This window comes from Choristoneura fumiferana, chromosome 21 (assembly GCF_025370935.1).
Source record: "Choristoneura fumiferana chromosome 21, NRCan_CFum_1, whole genome shotgun sequence".
In the NCBI taxonomy this organism is placed as follows: domain Eukaryota; kingdom Metazoa; phylum Arthropoda; class Insecta; order Lepidoptera; family Tortricidae; genus Choristoneura; species Choristoneura fumiferana.
In genome coordinates, this window is record NC_133492.1 from 13,576,601 (window position 1) to 13,594,293 (window position 17,693).

A 17,693-nucleotide genomic window follows, 5' to 3' on the forward strand; every position below is an offset into this window, starting at 1 on the left:
TAGACAGCTAGTCTTACAAGAATTTAGTTCCCCGAAAGCGTCATTTTAGCTTAAACAAGACAAGCTCTAGACACCTTTCGTGGTGTTTTAGTTTATGTTTCAGTTTAATTATTTTCTTCGTAAAAGTGTGGTTTGGATGTAACTAACTTGTTAAAATTAAAGTAGAATATTTCGGGACTAAGGGCCTACGCTAGCTGACGCGGTTTGTACGGAGCGGGCGCACGCCTGCGGGTGCGGGTATAGTGCCATCCACGAAGACGCGTGATTTTGTCATAATTAGACATTAATGACATTTTAATAAGAACCACGGCACGCGTCATCGTGAATAACTCTACCTATACAGGTAAAAAAATCACCATTGCACGCGACGAGTGCAGTAGCGCTGTTCATATTATTTTTCAATACGCGTCCACCGGCTCCGTGCAAGCCGCGACAGCTAGCGTCTGTAGGCCCTTAGTCCCGAAAGAAGAAGTCCCGAACTGGAGAGTTAACATATTTTTCTTTGTTCTAGTTGTAAAAAGCAGTATTCGACACCAGACAACATCACCGCTGAGCAGAGTGGGTCCCACAGTGTCCCTCAGGGACTCGGAGCCCGACTTCTTGGGACCCATTGAGAACGTCACCGTGGCCATCGGGCGAGAGGCTGTGCTCACCTGTTCTGTGCTAGACCTTGGTGATTTTAAGGTAAACTATAACAGATACGGTCAGGGTTTCCCAAACTCTGTTTGGAAAGTTGCGACACGATATATTTGGGTCTGTTACTTGTATTTCTACAGCTACATATATTCTTTATTTGTTTTAAAAGGAGTCCAGAAAAAATACACGTAAAAGGAGTAACAAAATAAAATACAATTTTTGATTGAAACAAAATCAATTCTAAATTCAAACTACGAGTATTCGATTTAAAATGTTATTATATTTTCATACAACCAGAACTATTTAATTACAAACACGAAATATCCGACCCGCTCATGTCCACAAAGTTTCGTTTTAATCGAGTGTGTTGTTTTAAAATTACAACACTACGTTTATAATAAAAATACACAATTTCGCTTACATGCTTCAGCTATCCAGTTGTCTGTTGTACGTAACAAAATATTACAAGGTGAATTTGATCTTTTTTCCAGTGTAGTGGTTGGATTGACTTCAAATTAGGTATCTTATCATAGGGGGTCCTTGCGGATACACTTCGACCCGTAGGTATACTCGTACAGTCACCAGCACCAATATGTGACACAACAAGCCTGCACAAATATCTGATACGACTCTATTTCTAGGGCCGGAAGGACGTGTCAGATATTCTTGCACGCTCCGTTTTGGCAGATATTAATGCTGGTGACTGTACATTTGTGTAGGTTGGAATCGATAAGATGACATTGCAAAGTACAACAATAACCCTCCTTCGGGCAGTCGGGTAAAAATGCAGTCTAGGTACTTAAGTTTATCTGGGTGTTATAAGTTTGACCGCTATGTGTGTCTGTGTGTGTGTGTCTGTCTGTCGCACCGTAGCTCTTAAACGGGTAAACCGATTTGAATGCTGTTTTTTTAAATGATAGCAGGTTTTCTAGCGATGGTTCTTGGATATGTTTTTTCAAAATCGGTTCAGCCGTTTTTGAGATATTGAACTTTGAAGTGACAAAGTCGGGGGTTTTCCAACTTTTTATTGTTGTTATTTTTCAAAATTATGAGCTCCTTAATTATTGGTATTAAAAAACATGTTGCATTTTTGATAAGGATTAACTTTGTAGTAACGGTTTTTAGGGTCCCGTAGCCAAAATGGCAAAAACGGAACCCTTATAGTTTCGCCATGTCTGTTTGTCTGTCCGTCCGTCTGTCCGTCCGCGGCTTTGCTCCGATACTACCAAAGCTGTAATTTTGCACGGGTACGAGTAAGTATGCAGACAAAAAGATAGGAAAAAAAATATTTTTTTTCTCGGCTAACCTATAGTGTGGAGTACCTATCGTAGATAGGTTTTTAAATTCATTGGGGGGTTGCCACGAATATTTTTCGATTCAATGATCTATTTGCAAAATATTCAACTTAAAAGTGCAAATTTTCATTAAAATCGAGCGTCCCCTCCCCCTCTAAAATCTAAACTGTTGGGTGGAAATTATTCAAAAACTAGAAAACTATAATGCTATGACGGATCATTTTTTGCTTGAGAATTAATTACCTAAGTAGTTTAAGATAAATAGCAGCGTAAGGTATATATAGTTAGAAAATTCCGTACAAAATACAAAAGCCTTAATAGTAGATTATTGTCGTGGCCTGGAAGTAGGCAATTGCTGGCTGAGTATGAGTATTAAGATTTACAATATTATTAAATGAAATGTATACATCACAAGTATTTAACACAACTTTATTTTTAACATAGTAGGTTCGCTATGAAGGGATCGCTAATGCGGATCGGAATTATTTCCAAATATCCCTGTCCATGATATAATCATTAACTTTATAATACGCCTTTGATATTAATGTCTTCTTGAAATAGATAGTTTTTTCGTAATGGCTACGAAACCCTATCTTGGGCTGGAAGCATATATTCTAATTATATTTCACTAGAATTTACTCGCGGCTTAGCACGCGTAAACTTTTCGATCTGGGACAATTGAAATTCCGGGATTTGATAAAATTCCCCTGGGAATTCCCAAAATTTATATCGTGGTCTTCATTGAGGTTGTGTTAAAAAAACTGTCCAAAATTTCGACATTCTAAACCCAGCAGTTGAAATTTCAAGATTTTATCCCTATCCCGTGGGAATATTAGGATAAAAAGTAACCTATGTGTTATTCCAGACGTGCAGCTACTTATATACATACCAAACATCGGGGTAAAAAGTAGCCTAAAGATTATTCCAGATGTCCAGCTATCTACACACTAAATTTCATCCAATTCCGTCCAGCCGTTTTAGCGTGACGGAGTAACAAACACACACGCACACAAAGTTTCGCATTTATAATATTAGTAGGATTCTCGATTCATTTAAAAAACAAAGCTCAATTAACTAAGCCCATCAATACATAATTCTCCATACTTACTTAATGATCTTATTTTTATACTTGGCATAACTAGGAACGGTCTTAGAAGGATTGTATTTGCTCCCGGTTCGGTTAAGTCCCCATCAACTTGTTAATCATCCTACCCTGGTACAGTTGTTGTTTTATTACACACGCCTTGTTTACCGTGTACACAAATTAACAGCCGAGGCGATGTTATGCTTATAACCCAAAATAGTTTAAAGCTTGTTCAATCAACATTGAATGCTTTTACTGGAAGACGTGCGACTTGACGTTAACTGATGTAAAAAGTCACTGAGGTATCCATACCTAAGAACCGTAATATCAAAGTCAGAATAATATCTACATCTGAATGTGCCGTGCTTGAATGTGTGTTCAAATATGGTTTTAATTTAGCCAAATCAGAAGTTGACATTTCAGCAGCCAGCAACCAGCAAAGTCATGGCTTACCTACAGTTAGCAAATTGTGTTGTGATACATCTAAACTCAGTTATGTCATCCAAAGTATACCTAATGAAAATTTTGAAGAGAAAAATATTGTACAGTCAAAGAATATTTTTGTATTCCGACCTCTAAATTAGGTATGGATCTGTATCTTGGGATATAGCGGTTGAATTTTCAGACATCTGCGATCTGCTTACTATGACAGAAATTCGTCTTTAGGAAGCTAAATTAAGGGGTCACATAGGTAACATTTTATCCTTAAAACGGTACTACTTAAAAACCTTTTAAAGGACGCAGACGAAGTTATGGGCAACAGCTTGTCGCAGGATAAACCAGTTTAAAAATTGAGATATATAAACCTTAAAATTTAATTAAAGTTTTTACTGTTTTCATTCAAAGTTTTGTTTGGTAATATGTGAAAATTTTAAAACGAAGTCTGGGTTTTTTAAACTTTTATTTGCCCGTTTTAAACTTTGCCATGAAGTAAGTACAAAAGTTTACTTTAACCATGTTTAAACTTAGGTGTTTCATTTCGCTACAGAGCTGTATACGAACGTTAAATCTTCGGGTTCACGGATAAATGCTATCAGAGTTCGCCTTTCATAAACTTTCCTACGGACAACTTCTTTAGAAGGCTTTCAATCAGCTCCAATGGACCGGAAGTTTCAAAAACAATATTATGTAAGGTTGAAACATGGCTTTGCATTTTACATTATAAAATTACAATGTAAAAAGAGTAAACACATATTTTCTTATCGTCCTTCATGGTTACGTTTATTTATTTATTTTCTAAAGAAGGTATCTCTACTTATGCGTTTATTTTAAGTGGCATCTGTGCCAGTGTCCGATTTGCAACCGCAATAACAAATCCTTCGTGTTGTCAATTTGTATTTCATTGTTGTGCCTTGTGTTGTGAGTAAATGTATTTTTGTTTTCTTTTTTTCTGCATCTGGCGATAACTATAAAGTTTTTTATCATATAAAGTTATCTGTTAAATTAGGGTTACAAATATTGAGTTTATCTCTCACAAATCTTTCACCATTCACAAATTTTTGCAATTACAATATCAAGTAAGGTTAGCAGTTCACCTGAAGCTAGCTTGCAGTTTTTATTCGATCCTGACTTGGTGATAATGGAAGTTAATTGAAAGTATTTCCATTCCAATGAAAAGGTAAATTTTAAATCTGTTCATAAATAACGGAGTTCTGAGATAACAAACATTAAAAAAAGTTAGCGAAATTGATAACCCGCTCCTTTTTTGAAGTCCTTTAAAATGTTAGCATATTTTTTAAATTAGCGAGTCTTTATTATAATTTAAAGGCCAGAGTAATACATTAACTTCCCGAAGGGTTAACGGATGGTAGGAGCTTAACTAAATACGGTCCATTAATATTTCCCATCAGTCAGAGAGCGAGGAAACAGACAAATTGATGTTCATAACCCTTGTAATTGAAAAGATCCCGGAAGCGTGGGAAACCGTACGAAAACCGTTTTCTCGTTAAAGATAAAGATAAAAATTTCTGAGATGCCCACATCTGATGAAACATTAATGCCTACACGATCATCTTTAATGTTTCGAATCAAAATATCATCTACTTTCTTTGAGAAAATCATAGACGATTCAATTAATAACCCTTTAAGAATGAAAATATCAGCCAATTGAAAATGTAAGCAAATCACATGAGAAATAATGTCTTCAACATACATTTTCAATTTGAGATTTTGAAAATAACGGTTGGCCCTTTTATTTTTTCCATTTCACAGTTAAGTTTATCTTTCAGGCAGACTTATTTGTCCATCAGAGCTATGTTCGGTACGTAGTTCATGAACTTGAATGAAGTTATTATTATTAGGTATGGAACCTCTAGAGGCTCTTACCCAGATTTTTATCGTCTTCATAATTATGAAGCCAAGATTTACATGGAAAGCAATTTTGGAAGTAAAAGTGATCAGTCTTGCACCCCGGTGATCTTTGCCGTCTAACAAGCTAGATATTGAACGCTTGAGGCGCTTCATGCGTTAATTTTAACTGTCATTCCCAGTTCTCTCGTGCTATTTTGCTTTTCGATTTAACGGAAACGTCAGTGACGTAAAATTTTACCCGAAAAATATTTTGCAAGCAAGTTCTGAATTCTGTTTCAGTTTTAGACGTGTGTTATCAGGTGCCTCAATGTTAGTAGTATTCTCATCATTAGACTTAGAAAAGGAGAGGTTCAGGGGCATTGTGATTCTAAAAAATTAACCACTCAAAGTTGATACTAAATATTTTGAAATTACTACGATAACATTAACAATTATTATAATAGCGATATGGGTGCTATTATGAATAAGAAGAAGAATTTTACTAGTACTTTATTAGCAGACGAGCAATTTCTTGAAACTTTCTTATGTTAGGTTATTACTGTGATGGTCGCTATTTGTGTTCATAATTTATTTGATATCAAGTGTAAAAGAAAATGTAGGTATTGACAACTAACATGAAGAATATTTATGATGTTTTTATAAAAACTTCATGCTCTGCGGCTGTTACCGTGATACCAACGGCGGTATTTGTATTCAATTGTCTGTTCCATTTTTTTAAATAGCCTGGGGTAAAGTGTCTCACTCACTGCTGGGCAAAGACCTCTCGTCTTGACCGCCACAACTCCCGATCTGACGCAATGTCAGGTAAGGTAATGTGAGGTAAGGTTAGGTAAGTCTATGGATGCATGCGACAGTCTTGTCCAACCCAGCCCCATTCCAGCTTAGCTGTTCATATCAAGTGTCATATCAAGTTCTTTGTTCCTTATCAAATACAAAAATGTTTTTTAAAGATGAAGCCGTCCTCAGATTAAATCTTCATACTCGCACGTAGATCCCTATCTCCTTTGACCGCTGCGCCGCCTGCTGACTCCATATCAGCGCGTTTAATTTCCTGTATCATAAAACCTCTGCCAGGCACCCAGCATGTGGGGATACGCTAAAGCAAAATCAAACTCGCTAAGCTGTAGCGACTCGGATTATGAAGTAAGCCGGAAGCACATAGTCGAGTTGATATTCCTAATCTCCCGGTAACTCCGCCTTAACTGTTTTATATTCATTCTAAGATACCTCCAAGAAGCTTAGTGGCGTTTGACTTTACTTAGGCAAGTTTGTCTTTCTTAAGAGTGTGATTTCGAGTAGTTATCGCCCCTCGGTAACCGGAGCCCGGGGCGCTTTCGTTATATAGTTTTAAGCGGTTTAAAACCCGTACCTTACTTGACAAGTCACTCCCAACTTAAATGAAATATGCTCACTTGAATGTTGCTGGGAGCTGTTTTATAACTTTATAAGTTGGGATAAATGTGTAAAGCTATAACTAAGTAAAATCTGAATGTTGGGGGAGAAGTTAGTAATGCTCGAATTTTGTATTTACCCACGCTGATGGAATTGAGAACATTCGTGTCAGTACTTAATCACGAAAAACTTTTTCACGATAACTTTTTCACGAAAACTTAATCACGAATAGACTTTATCACGAAACGTCTTTATCACGAAAACTATACGAATAGACTTTATCGCGAACAATCTTTATCACGAAAACTTTGTCACGAATACTTTATCACGAAAAATCTTAATCACGAATATGTCATTACTTTTTGGATTCAGATGGTGGATGACATTTCAAGGCCGGGAATCGTCCCACGCGGTCCCAGTGCGGATTGGTAACTTCACACATACCATTGAATTGCTTTGGAGTTTAAACCCACGATCCTCTGCTTGAAAGGCCATCGGTCAAACCACTAGGCCACCATGCCCTGAAAAGTGGTCTGTGCCCAGCAGTGGGACATATATAGGCTGGGACTTAATGTATCGGAAATCTTATTGAACCGATTTCAATGCAAATCAAAAAAATTGCACTATTCATACGCCTGTAGTGAAGATTGAAAGGGACCTATTTAACTAATATTATAACTGTAATTAACACTATTCATAGCTGTAATTATGATGAACGTATCGGTCCACATTTATTTTTATCTGGCCAAGAAATTAAATAAACCAATAAGCAAAAAACATTAAATTAAAAAAATCTTTTCATCTTAAAACTAAAAGGAAGAAAATATCTCTGGTGGTCTTGAACTCTGTCAAATACTAGCTAACTTAAAGCTCAACAGTCGGGACCCATTACCAAGATTTTATAAGCTGGTCACGATTTGAATAAAAAGTAAAAACTCATAGGTGACGTGAAATTCAAAAAGTAAGTAAAAAGTTAAAGTACATTGCCTTTTAAATACTAAGTTAATGTTTTAGATCACTTTTAATGCCTTGAGAATTTGCATTTGATGGTAAACAAACAGCAAAATACGATAAACACAGGCGTAATCACGGATGTATTTTCTGAAAAGATAAATTGTAATTTAAAGCTCTATAAATTAAATCCTATGTCAAACCCTTTGAAATACCCGCAAAATAAATGATCTCTTAATATCCGAACAGCAAACATTTATTTGGTGGATTTACTCCTTTCATGTGTTTTTTCCAGCGAAGTGGTCTGTAAATAGCTAATATTTTATTGAGGGGGTCTATTGAGTGTCCTCCACGTGACAAATGAGTCCTTTTCTCTTGTAGCTATCGATCACTCGCCACGGGCATTTAAACATTGGCTCATCTAACCATTGAACACCTCGGAAGAGTAGCAATCTCGTAATTGAAGGAAGAAATAGCATTGTTCGTTAATATACCTAGTATTTATAATGGGTTTGTCCGGCTAGTAAAGTGCAAGCATGTCAAATGTGCTGTTATTAGCAAAATATCACATCAAACTCTGATTTATCATAATTAAGTCATAGTCATTTTTGGACAATATACCACAAACGGGACTTATCACGCTATTATTACACAAGTAATATTGACCTCGACGTTTCGGCAACGTTACAGTTGCCGTGGTCACGAGTAGACTGAAGTAAGAATCACGAAAGTTTAAAACGTCATAGTCATTTTGTCTTGCAAGTCTTCGAAGGCTACTTTTTTCGTCCATTGTCGGGGTCACCAATGTGGGGGGAGGCTCCAATAGAGAGATCTCTCTTCAGGCAGGTGTTATGCTTGGAGAGGGGATCGAAGTCTTTGTCATTTCTTTATATAAAATAAATCCCTTCCTTACGTCTGTCCATGTGTAGGTAGGTATGTATATTTTGTATTACGCTTAAATCTTTCAAACTATACGCAACGGATTTTGACGCGCTTTTCATCACCAGTTTGATAATGTTTCATGATCATGAAAGATTTCTTATTCCTTATTTTTTTAACCAACTTCAAAAAAAAGTAGGAGGTTATCATCTTCTTTTTTTAAAGTGACACCCTTGCGAATCCGGGCTTGGTTTACGATTACAATGCACTTAGTTATTTAGTTAGTCGTCGTGAAATACTGTTTTCTTTTCAATAAACAGGTCAATTAGCAAATCAAAGAAGAATAGAATACTCGTAATTCAAAGAATAAACTGAGAACATGCACATGCACATGCAGACTACAACGGTGTACCTACTGCCTTTTCGGCGAAATATGTTTCGCCAAATTTCACTTAGCAACCAATCCTTCGCCGCAGTTTGATTTGGCAAACTAATCGTTGGCATAACTTTACTTTGCATTTTTCTTATTTTGCAACATTTAATATTGCCAAATTTTACTTCATCACACTTTTATGTGTCAAATAATTATGTAGCAAATGATTGGCTTAAGCAAATAACAAATTGTCAAATAAAATTAGGCCAATTTTTATATTGCAAAGTTTTACTTCAATTTGATTTGTGCGAGCGAGCGAAGCGAGTGAGCAAGACGGTTCGGAGCAGAAGCGACTTGGATAGTTTAGGTTCAGAAGATGATGTTAGGTTTTTTTATAGCAGCCTGGATAACTGCCATTAGGAAAGTAGGTTGGATGCCATACAATCTGTTGTTAATTAAGGTATGCCAATCAATACATTTGACGAAAACATAAATGACATTTAAAAAAAAACTAGGTAAGTATTAATTTGCATAATAATAATTTATCAAATCATTAGTGGGAAATGACATAAGGGCGAAACGTTGAGTTGAGAAATAAGATTTCACCTAAATTAAAATATGGGATAAATAGTTTGAGAGCTAATAATTTGCTAAATAATTTTCGCCGAAATATTAGTAAACCGACTACAACTTATCGGGATAAAAAATTGAAAGCGAACTGTCGTGTTACTGAAATAGGAAAACACAGTTAGGAGGAAACAGAGACGATGTGATCAGTCAAAGTAGGATTAGGGCGAAAGACACGCGTTCACGATTCCTTTTTATGATATTACATTTTTTATAAAGCAACGGAAAACCGAAACTTTGGCTTCCGATGAAATATTGAATGAAGTTTCAATCTTGAGGTGAGGCTGGTTGTTATTATTTATCCAATTTTAGAGATCTGTAGCTGCGGAAAGGAGCTTTTGTTTGAAGACAATGGTGTCCAATCCGTTTCTTGTTCTGATGTCAGCAGTGACGTCATGATGAATGGTGTCCAGTTTCATTCATGATCAGCTACTAAAACCTGTTGACGGTGCAGTTCCATCTAGTCAGTCTTATTCTTTCTCTCTTCGTCTTCTGCTGCGAAATAGCGTTCATTTCCTACTATTTACCTTTAAGAACATTGAATGTTAAGGCAAGGAGTAAAAGATACCATTTTTGTTCAATCATCCATGCACGATCGAAGAACCTGCGCCGCTTATTAGTGCAGTGTATATGGGTGGTTTTACGAGCGTTTCAATTGCAAATGAGAGACCGTAAGGAAGAAATTTTAATGAATTTTAATTGTACCGTATAAACACCATATCGTTTTTTTTAAATACTTCCGTTTTGTAGAACTACCCAGATGTAGAACAGAGATTTGAAAAAATTACATCACGCCAGTGCCATGCTACACGACGAAGGAAGTAAATGTAAAACGTATGTAAATAAAACTAACAGAAATGTTTTCCACAAGAATACGCGATACGTATTCCCCAGTTGTACTTATCCTTTTAACTGATCTGCATAAAATAATAGAGATCAGAAACCAAATTACAGAGCACTGATTAAAACATTTACTAAGACAAACAAGCACCCGTAGACCGAAGTTGCCCGCCCATTTATCACAAATCTAAATCCGTTTGGGTACGTGAGTTTTTGGGAGCCCTTTTCGCGGCTTTGTAATCGTGTTTGTTAGTATATTTTACAGCTACGCCCGCCCTTTGTACTAAGATATGCCGAAGGCATAATACGTCAGTCCCGTGAAAATCTTCTACAAAGAAGCAATCAAACAGATGGATTTTCCCGCCCAGGGATCAAGCATGGCGTACAACATTTTCCTTTTAACCTTTTATTTTTATTAAGATTAAAGCCTTTGGATTCGGCGAAGTTTTGCCAAAGCCTAGTTAAAGATAACGACGGGAAGTCGAAAATAAAAATCATTTTGACACTTCGTTGATAGACAAATCGAAGTAATTAAGTAACAATAACAAGTTGTTTTTTGGCTCAAGTCAAGAACAAAACCGGCCAAGAGCATGTCAAAAACGCCCAAAATAGGGTTCCATAGCCATTACGACAAAATTAAGTAATTTTTCTAAGGATTTGGTATTTTATACGGAATCTTCCAAGTTTAGGTATGTTTTATTCTCAAGCAAACTTAGCCGATATAGTTTCCTTGCAAATTTGATATACTTACTATCATCCTGAATTTTATAATATTTTTCCACTCACCGGTTTAGATTTTAGAGGGGGGGGGGGGACGCTCGATTGAAATGAAATTTAGCACTTTTAAGTTGAATATTTCGCAAACAAATCACTGAATCGAACAATTTTCTTATCAAACCCTAATAGTTTTAAAAGACCTATCCAACGATACCCCACACTATAGGGTTGGATGAGAATAAAAATCACCCCCACTTTACGTATATGGCAGGTACCGTATTTTTCTTTTAATTTTTTATTGTACTATTTTGTCGGCATAGTTTACATACATATCCGTGCAAAATTACAGATTTCTAGCACTGATAGTCCCTGAGCAAAGCCGCAGACGGACAGACAGACAGACATGGCGAAACTATAAGGGTTCCGTTTTTAACATTTTGGCTCCGTAACCCTAAAAATGGCTCCTTTATTCAAAACATCGAATTCACACTAATAATATAATTTGAAATAACAGTTTTCGTCTGTGTGTCTGTCAGTCAGTTTGATGATACAGGTAAGTAAATTTTATTTCTGAAAATGAATAAATTTATTATATTTAGACCTACTTTATACATTGTGGATTAAAATAGGCTAAATATTTTCTGCCCGCCCAATCCGCACTGGGCCCGCGTGGGAACTAATGCCCAAGCCCTCTCATTCTGAGATGAAGCCTGTGCCCAGCAGTGGGACGTATATAGGCTGGTATGATTTTCTACCCGGGGAAAATAGTAAATGTCCCGCGGGATGACAATAAACAAATACCACGCAGATGAAGCAGCAAGTTACAGTTTGTTTCTATCCAAACATGAGTACCTATTGGTGCTTTCGTTACACGCTTGGTTTTCTAGTAGTAAGATGCATTTACAACGAGTTATATTCTGATAGTATAGGTTATGTTTACAAAATACCACCTTCAGTCATGTGTATCTAAACTTGGTTAACAAACTATATCAAAACACGATCCTGACCAAAACAGTTGTTCACTCGCTTCGCGTCGTTATAATAAAAGTGGTCAACGTGGAAGGTACGAGTAAACATAGACTTGTCCGCTGCTTTTATTGTATTTACTCCCTCATGGCCGTAGTTTGCTAGTAAAAGTGATGAAACTCCTGAACTCGGTTCTACAAGCGCTATTATGCTTATAAAGTGCATGCACTTAAAACAATTTGATACACGAGTTTTACAGAATAATATGCACTTAAAACGAAAAGCGTATGCAAAAACGACTATCTTAATAAGCGCTGGCTGTCTTCGAATCCAGAGTATATAATATACCTACGTGCGTATATTATATAATATATAATATACCTACTGAAAATGGTATAAATAATAAATACTTACCAGGTTAAGTTTTTTTATATTAAATAATACATACAATACGTTACACATTTGATTAACATTAGACAAAATACACAAGCAACTAACATATATCGTAAAAAACAAAAGCTTTACAAAACATGTAAAAAAGAGGTCTGTCGCCAACACCTACAATCCATTTAAAATACTTACTTACTAAAATCTAAACTGCTAAGTCCAGAAGTAAGTCATGTAAATGAAGATCAAGATGTACCTTTTGAAAACTTCATAGGAATTCAGTAAAATCCCGGGAGTTCAATTCGACTGCCTGATTTAAGGGAATAAGAACAAAGGCTAAGTATTATTATGGTGGCGTCCATTACAAGCGTAGGGGACTCCGTACGGGGTCCGTTTAATTTGAGATGTCGAAATGTATATTGATGCGATAGAATGAATAGAATGTGCTTTCACTGAAAATGAAGTCATAAGCTTGGTACCGCTTGGCCCGGTCCGCTCAGTTCGTTCTCCATTTCCGCTCATTAACCTTTTTTAGTGGAAGGCGGGCGATAATTGTAATTGATTATTAACTAGGTACTAAAATAAATAAATGATAACAAAAAAACGAAAATAGATATTATATCAAAAATTTGATTCTAGCGTCCGTAGATTAATAAAGTGCCTACTCCTAATTTTCTATATCGTAGGAATTAAAAAAAAAAACTTACGGTCTTAACTATGCTCAACGAATATGTTTTTATTTTAGGTCTCTAGCTCTTTTATAGTCAGGCGCATTATTTTTCGCAAGTAGATTAGTGTATATTATTCAATGGTATGTATTTATCTATTTTATGTGTATCAATTATTATTTTCATGGAGAAACTAGATATATTTAATTTATATTCAAACAGGCGCGTAGGTACACAATAATTAACGAGGACAATAAACGTCCCACAAACACACGCTTTGTTCAAAGTTTCCACTCAACTCACTCCGTGTAATAACTTTACCAGGCATTTATAATATGTAAGCTAAGCGGTAATTGTAAATCGTAGCAGGATGTATTTACTAAATGAGCGTGCAAATTCAGACGTCTGCCCCAATTTGTTCCCAATCCGGAGCCGGTCCCGGGCGTCTCGGTCCCCAATCCTACGTCGAACAAATAATCCCTCCACCAACTTTCATCCTCTACAAACACACGGAGCTTAAAACCTGGGTAAGCGAGATAGGACGATTTATTCGTACGTTTTGTTTCTCATTTCTCAATCGCAGTGCCGGCCTGTTCGAAACCACCCGACCGTCAAATTCATTTGCATTTCATCCAGCCGTTATCTCATTACGATATGCTGATTTCTCCTACAGCTCATCAGTATCTCAGAAATAATTCATAAGACTTTCGGAAAACACCGCGTTCACAGTTTGACGCGGCGTCATTACATATTTATTTATGTAAATCATTATCGGTATTTCTTTTTACGTTCGCTGATGGGATTCAATTAAAGTTCTATAAACAATATTGCTGTCTTCGATGATTGATTATTGTTTTACACAAAAACAACTAGTGCTTCTTTTAGGTATCGAATGGTTTCTATCTTAATGGAAATTTTACTTTGTCATTGTATTGTTTACTTTAAGACTCAACTACCTTTATCCCACGACCTTGCTCTTGTACAAAGTAGGCTACATAGCAATTTCTCTATTCCGTAGGAAATTTAAAAAATCCCTTATGCGCTTTTACGATAATCAATGTTTATGTCTGTTAATCCTCTAGGTAGGTGCAATGCATTGTTTGCCAATTAGTCGGTAACGCTAAATTAAATGATAGTAAGTGAGTTATTCGGTATATTATCATTCAATATGAGTGAGTCTCACGATAGTTTCATGTTCATAACTCTTTATCTCTGAGTTTAAAATTAACATATCGTTCCTAATTTAAAATTCACGTCTCGCCTACGCGTATCATCCCAGGGTCCCAAAATCTAGAAAGCCTCTTAGCTGAAACAATGTTTTCTTTATTTCATCGAATTATAATAAAATAAACTTTTCGCTTCACCAGTTTTTCGTCTCACTTTATGCAGATATCTTGACATCATCTGTTATATAAATAGTAACTAACGTATTGTGAGCACTTGTAGACCATTTTTTTTATTTATTTTTCTATAGGTAAACAAAAGTACCCAAATAAATACACTTGGTTGCTGTAATTTACTTCATTGTCATCAACATCATCATCATCATCATCGTCATTACCACCATCGCCATCGGCATACCTATGTCAGTCCACTACCGGACATAAGCCTCTGACATGGCAAGCCGTAAGCACGATCTTCAGTTCTTCTTCTCCAATCTCTTCCCGCGTTAGATGTCTGGAATTTAAAAATTATACAAAACAACGAATGGCATTTTTAATTTTTCTATAATATGAAAGATGTGTTCAAATCTCATGTCGCCTGCGTTCGGTTCTATCACGGGTAAAATGTCAAAAGTAATTCGTCTCGAGGAACGAAGTAATTACTTACATTCGTATTCGTATATCAAACAATTTATGCATTGTTTATGTTTGTACAGTCACGTTTCAGTTTAATTGAAACACATTAAGGAACGCGCCAAATGATTGTCATGTTTAAACGCGACATGTTGTGCTTAAAAGAAATAACAGTGTTATATTTCTGTCTTTTGTTTTCTTAATAAACATGTTTGTCAACGTCTCATAATTTAGAATGGGAGCGACGAGTTTTGTGCCTGTTTTCTATAAAATAATTGAAAGTAATGTAGGTACTTAAGTAATTGTTAACAATTTTAGTTTTTAGTATACTGTAACTAGAAAGTCTTATTATTGCCTCTGTAGCAAGTAAAATTTGCCCCGGGCCCGAGCTTCGAGTTTCGTAGTAGCCCTGCAGTTCGAGAGTAGGGGGCCCTACGGCACTTTTTAGCGCGGTGTGATGTCTCATGATACTACAGAATAAGTAATAGGTAGGTACAAATAAACTTTAACTGGCTATGTCTTCATATATTTTTTTTAATTGCCAAAAGACATGTGTCCAATAATTTTTGATAATTTAACTGACGGATTAATTAGATTTTTACTAAGAAATTATCCTTCCCCCGCAATGAGATAAAATGTTTTTTTTTCTAAGCGGAAATGAGAGGTTTTCTTCTTCTTTATTTTTTTCTTTCTAATTAAATCCACGTTTTAATTTTCTTAAGAAATGTACACAATAAATATCTACATCCGACTCATATTGAAGCTGTATACATAGCAGTGCTTGGCTCAATATTAAATTAACACCAATTAACCTCGTTTTTTTTTAATTCTATGTAAATTAGATTTGAAATTTAACATGAGCTTTACAGTGGAACCTACTCACGTTTGCTAAGAAATTTAGGAAACTACGGCTCAAAACCTCTCATTCTTAGAGTAGGCCTGTACCCTGCAGTGGGTATTATATAGATCGAGACGATGATGATGGATGATGGCTGTATCTACGAGTATATATGTAGATAAATTACGCAATATCCCATGATATTGGGTAAAGCTGGCATATCTTGGCGTTACTAAAATGAATGAGGTATGAACTAAAACTAATTGCCTTGCTACGCCGCACCGCAACACATCAGGTTCTAATTAAAGAAAAAAAAAGATGATGAGACCACCTTTCTAGCACTAGTTGAATACTTGTAATAAGTACTTAAACATTGTGGTATAGTAACAGACAAATCAAGATTTTAATGGTGACAAAAATCACTGGGTGGCTGAGTTTGGCTATGAATCCAAGAAGTGGTCAAGATTTAAAACCGTTATTCATTCCAGTCGCTAAGCGGCAAAAAAATCGAGTCAAACTTTTTCCAATGGCAAGAACCTTGAATGGAACTTAAACGGTACTTAAAAGTCTATTTACTTCAGTTTGAGCCTCGATTGGCCAAAGAAAGGCTTCAGTTCATCGATCAGCGCCCAGTGGGCGGAATTCATAAAGCTTACACGGATCACTACTCCAGCCTTCCTTTTAGATAACTCAGCTTTTTCCCTTCATCAAGAGCCCCTGAGCTCGTTACCTCCTGCCACGTGTTACAGTAATGCTGCGAAAATTCCAGCAAATTTATTTTAATAAAACTTCCCATTGACAGCCGCTGACGTAAATTAATTATTTTTTAATGACGCATTCCTGATAAGTTTCGCGCTCGTATTTAAAATGGGGAGTTCATTTTCATTGTTCGCTGAAATTTTGGGAAAAAGACGCTTCGTTTCGTTTTTTAGTTTACGCTTTACGGTTTCATATTCTATGACTTTATCGGGGAATATGGAACTTAACGCTTGAAATTGTCCGTTTTATCACGTTTATGATTGTAATAAAGTAAATATATTAAATCTAATATTTCTAAGTAAAATTATAATTACGGCCTTTGTAGTTTGAGAAGCTAGCAAAAAATACAGAAGCAGCTTACTGCGTTTTATGTACAGTAGAGTTCATAAACTTGTGAGTAACAATTTGATCAAAAATATCTGAACACGCTTCTACTCCGTTAACAACAGAGTCGTGTTCAGATATTTTTGATCAAATTTTTGCTCACAAGTTTATGAACTTGACTGTACCTAGTGTTTACTAGTAAGCCGAACTCTAGCCAAAGAAATAGACATAACTTTATTCGAAATTAAAAACTACAGTTACTCTTAAAATAAAAATAATAATCAATTTAATTATTTCGGGCAACTTGACCGATACAATAAATACCATACAGACTAACATACATATTTATAATCAATATTATTCGAAACTAATTTGGTGACAAAACGGCGTGACCACATTCATTTGCGGCATGGTGCCCCGGAACCGCGAACACGACGTCTTTCTGCCAGAAGGCAGCACTCGCGATAGTCCCCGTCAGCAGCCGCGGCACGCGCACCACAAAGGAGCTGAAGTGCACGTAGTGACGCGACTGCAGCTGGAACACCCTCAGCGTGTATCCGCTATTCCACTAACTATATAAGTATCTGCGACTGCGACAGTGCTGTATTCGGCGTGGCCGGCTGCCCTCAGCCCAGAGTCTGGTTCCGGTTCTGCAGAGCCACACTGACTCTTGCAAGGTTTCTAGCGAGCCTTGTTTTACTTCTGCACCAATGTGAACCGCTTCTCGTCCACTTTATTGCTCAAGGGCCTGTTTGGCCCTTTACAGACATTTCGAAATCTAATACCTTTGAACGAGCAATTCTTATATATACCTATATAAATAAATATATTTCGGGGATCTCGGAAACTGC

General features: G+C 36.3%; 1 protein-coding gene across 1 annotated transcript in view; it reads left to right on the forward strand.

Annotated features, from left to right (window-relative positions):
• Nucleotides 1–17,693, forward strand: part of LOC141439711 (lachesin-like) — a 77,678-nt gene that overhangs the window by 40,361 nt on the left and 19,624 nt on the right. Inside the window, exon 3 of the mRNA XM_074104056.1 lies at nucleotides 512–684. Coding sequence (XP_073960157.1) covers nucleotides 512–684 — 173 coding nt within the window. The remainder of the gene's footprint in view (nucleotides 1–511; nucleotides 685–17,693) is intronic.